This window comes from Propithecus coquereli, unplaced genomic scaffold (genome assembly GCF_000956105.1).
Source record: "Propithecus coquereli isolate 6110/MARCELLA unplaced genomic scaffold, Pcoq_1.0 Scaffold22, whole genome shotgun sequence".
NCBI classification, from domain to species: Eukaryota; Metazoa; Chordata; class Mammalia; order Primates; family Indriidae; genus Propithecus; species Propithecus coquereli.
Genome location: NW_012147189.1, coordinates 5,257,643 through 5,260,949, shown reverse-complemented (window position 1 = coordinate 5,260,949; position 3,307 = coordinate 5,257,643). Strand labels below are relative to the sequence as shown.

Below are 3,307 nucleotides of genomic sequence, written 5' to 3'. Positions count from 1 at the left end.
ATTACTCATTTTAGGCAGGTTTTTAAAATGCGGTTTTGTTTTCTTTTTTCAGTTTGGATGTTTTTGTAGTTTATCTGAATCTAAACGTATTTGATATCTGAACTGCTATATGCATTTTCATGTCTGGATATTAAAATATATTCGTAAGTTTCAACGTAAGTTTATTGAGTACTTAATATGCTCTATTCTTGGTGTTATGGATTCAATAATGAACAATAATACATTATCGTTCTTTTATTTTTGTGGTGGAGGGGCATGGCCAGTAAATAAATAGACTTATAAATACCAAAAGGAATTTGGGAGTGTGACCAATGCTACAAAAAAATTAAAACTAGGCAAATGGCTATAGAGTGACAAGTTGGGAGAAGGAAATCAGTTATTTTAAACAAGAAAGTTCTCATTGAGCTGTCTTTGGAGCTGAGATTTAAACGACTAAATATGAAGACCTAGAATGAAAGTGTTCCAAATAAAGAGGCTAGCAAGTGCTGATACCATGAAATTGGAACTGAAACAAGGCAAGCTGGACTAAAACACACTGACCAAAAGGGAGAATGACACAAGATGAGTTCAGAGTCATAGGCAGGGGCCAGATCTTGAAGAGAACTGAGGGAATCTGACTTTACATGGCACCACAATGGTTCTCACAACTTAATAAAAGTCAACTGTCTTTTTAAAAATAGAAATGATGATATTAAAGATATAGAGGGGAGGGTAACAGGTTACAAGTCCCAAGACATGAGTTCAAATTCTACTTCTTCCCATTGTATCCTAGCAGTAAAACAAAATGGAAAATTAATATTCATTAAGCACTAGTCATTGCCAAGCTCTGAATCAGGCATTCAACTTGATCTTATTTCATTAATTCAGTTTGGGTTAGTTATTTTCTCAGACCTCTAAACCTCAGTTTCTAACCCTATACATTAGAGAGAGTAATAATTAATACCTGTTGCACCTATATTATGGATTATCAGAAAGGTTCATTAAATTTAATATGTAAAAGTTCTTCGATGGCTGCATATCTATTAATATTTAAAGGTATAGGTAAACATATTTATTATCATTATAGGTAAACATTTCTTTTTTAAGTTGTAAATTTGTGTGATGTTTGTCCTTCCTGGTCTAGGATATTCTGATGTACAGAAAGACTACCGTTTGAAGATTTTTTGTAACTGTCACCAAATCAAAGACCGAAAGGGGCACTAAGTCACTCCAGAGAGCCAGGCATCCCAATTCAAGGTACAATAAGCCTATGACTGAGATGTGTTTCCAAGCTCTACCCACTCATTTGTTTTAATCATTTCAGTTTACACATACACCTTTCGAAGCCTATTAGAATCAACTTGCTAAGGGAAAGACTCTCTTGTTCCTTGGCATCCTTTCATACACACTGAGCTGTTGCTGTCTCACACACCTGTGAGAGCTCTCGCATTACTGCACAGGAAACCAAGATGATTACGAATCTTTGAAAACTTGGAAAGAACTGATAAGCACAGTAAAATGGCCTAATGAATTAAGTTGGCCAGGATGGTTGATAAGAAAGGCATTTACACCTAACATGAAAGAATATTGTAAAAACTATTTAAGTACATCTCACACATGATAAAAATACAAAAAAAATCATATTTTAATAAAGTTGCAATTCCAGTTATTCATATAAGCTTTCAATATGTATTATTTAATTTACTTACATGGTATCCAAAACAGTAGCCAAAAGTAAATTATATGTGTAGAATAATTTCATGTTCTTTGAAGAGCATGAACTTTAAACCTAATTGCTAAAGTTTCATTGGCTAACTTGTCATTACTTTTATCAGCTCATTAAGCTGATTTGAACTATGAACTCATAAGAGCAGGAACCTTGTAATTTATATTTGCAACCACTGGCCCTAGCATACTTCTGGACTTGGAGTAGATGCTCAGGCAATCTTACCAAATGAAAGAAAGCCCAGTCCAAAAAAAAGTCCACGTACAATGAATTTTTTTACTCCAAAATTCTCCAAGCTCACTACTTACCTCTGGTATACAAGCTCCTGTGAAACCAAACAGGCCATTGGCATTGTCACTTTTTTGTATTACTAATCTTGCTGTAGTGTTTTCTTCAGAAATACGGGCTCCTCCATATACAGAGACTAGTTTTAGAATAAATAATTCTTCTCCTTCCTCTTCATTGTCATCTCTTGCAGAAACAATGAATGATTTGTTGGTTTCTCCCTGTCTGAACTCCAGATATCCAGAAATGGGGTGTAAATCACTCTTTGCAGGCATGGCATGAAGTTCATAAATTTCTTCAATGGTCAGTCTCCTCTCATAGGACCTCACATCCTGCATCAGACCTGTAAATCTGTCATTGCCATTTACTCCTGCCCCGATTCGCAGTGTTCCAGGACCTGAAATTAGAGATGGTTTAAATGCTACAATATCCACAACTATCCTGTCCTAAACTATAAGTGCGATTCGGAAAGTAAAATACTTTTATCGAAAGACAATTTTGGATAAATAAAACTTTTGCATAACTAGTATACAATCAAATAAAGGTTATCTTCTATTGTGATAAAAAATGAATCCAAAATCATTGGGATTTATGATATTTCATATTAAAGGAATTGGTAAATATATTCAAATTGGATGAAATCTTCAAAAGTAACTTCTATCAGTCTGTCAAATAACATTTCTGAACAGAAAAATAACTAAATATACACATACAAACACACACATAGATGTATGTATGTGCATGTGTGTGTATTTGGATGAAAATTTCTTCTATGACATTTTAAATTTTATTTTGCATATTTAAAACGGGAATGGTTCAATTTAGTCACAATTTTAAAACTTCAGTTTTACTATTCTTCGAGAATTTCAAAGCTTGATGTGTTAAAACTTCAGTTAAAGTTTTGAGAATTCAGGAAAAAGTTTCTGCGGACCAAATATATCTCTTTATCCAAGCAACTAATGGAAAAGATATAGAATAGAAGTATTTCTTTCCAGAAATAACATTATATGCAAGTCTTAGGGACTTTTTTTATAAAAACATGCAGCTCAACTATGTCACTATATCTCAATAACAACCCTTTTCAGCATTTCACCAGTTTTCATTTCTTTATTGTTCCTTCTCTAATAACTAAGATGTTTATATAAGATGAAATCTTGGGGAAAAAAAAGTACAAGTAATATTTCTTGTCAATAGCCACAATATAGGCTATTTTACAAATCTCTACCCAGATGGCTCTTTTAGAGTAGTCACAAGTATCTGGCGCATTACTGTCATGACTGCTCCCAGGCCTACTATAGAGATTACCTTCCTGCCCAG

The 3,307-nt window shown here is 33.7% G+C and overlaps 1 protein-coding gene across 1 annotated transcript in view; it reads right to left on the bottom strand.

The window, feature by feature from the left end:
* ADGRV1 (adhesion G protein-coupled receptor V1) overlaps positions 1-3,307 on the bottom strand; it is a 539,879-nt gene that overhangs the window by 501,000 nt on the left and 35,572 nt on the right. The window contains exon 19 of the mRNA XM_012644750.1: positions 2,014-2,387. Coding sequence (XP_012500204.1) covers positions 2,014-2,387 — 374 coding nt within the window. The remainder of the gene's footprint in view (positions 1-2,013; positions 2,388-3,307) is intronic.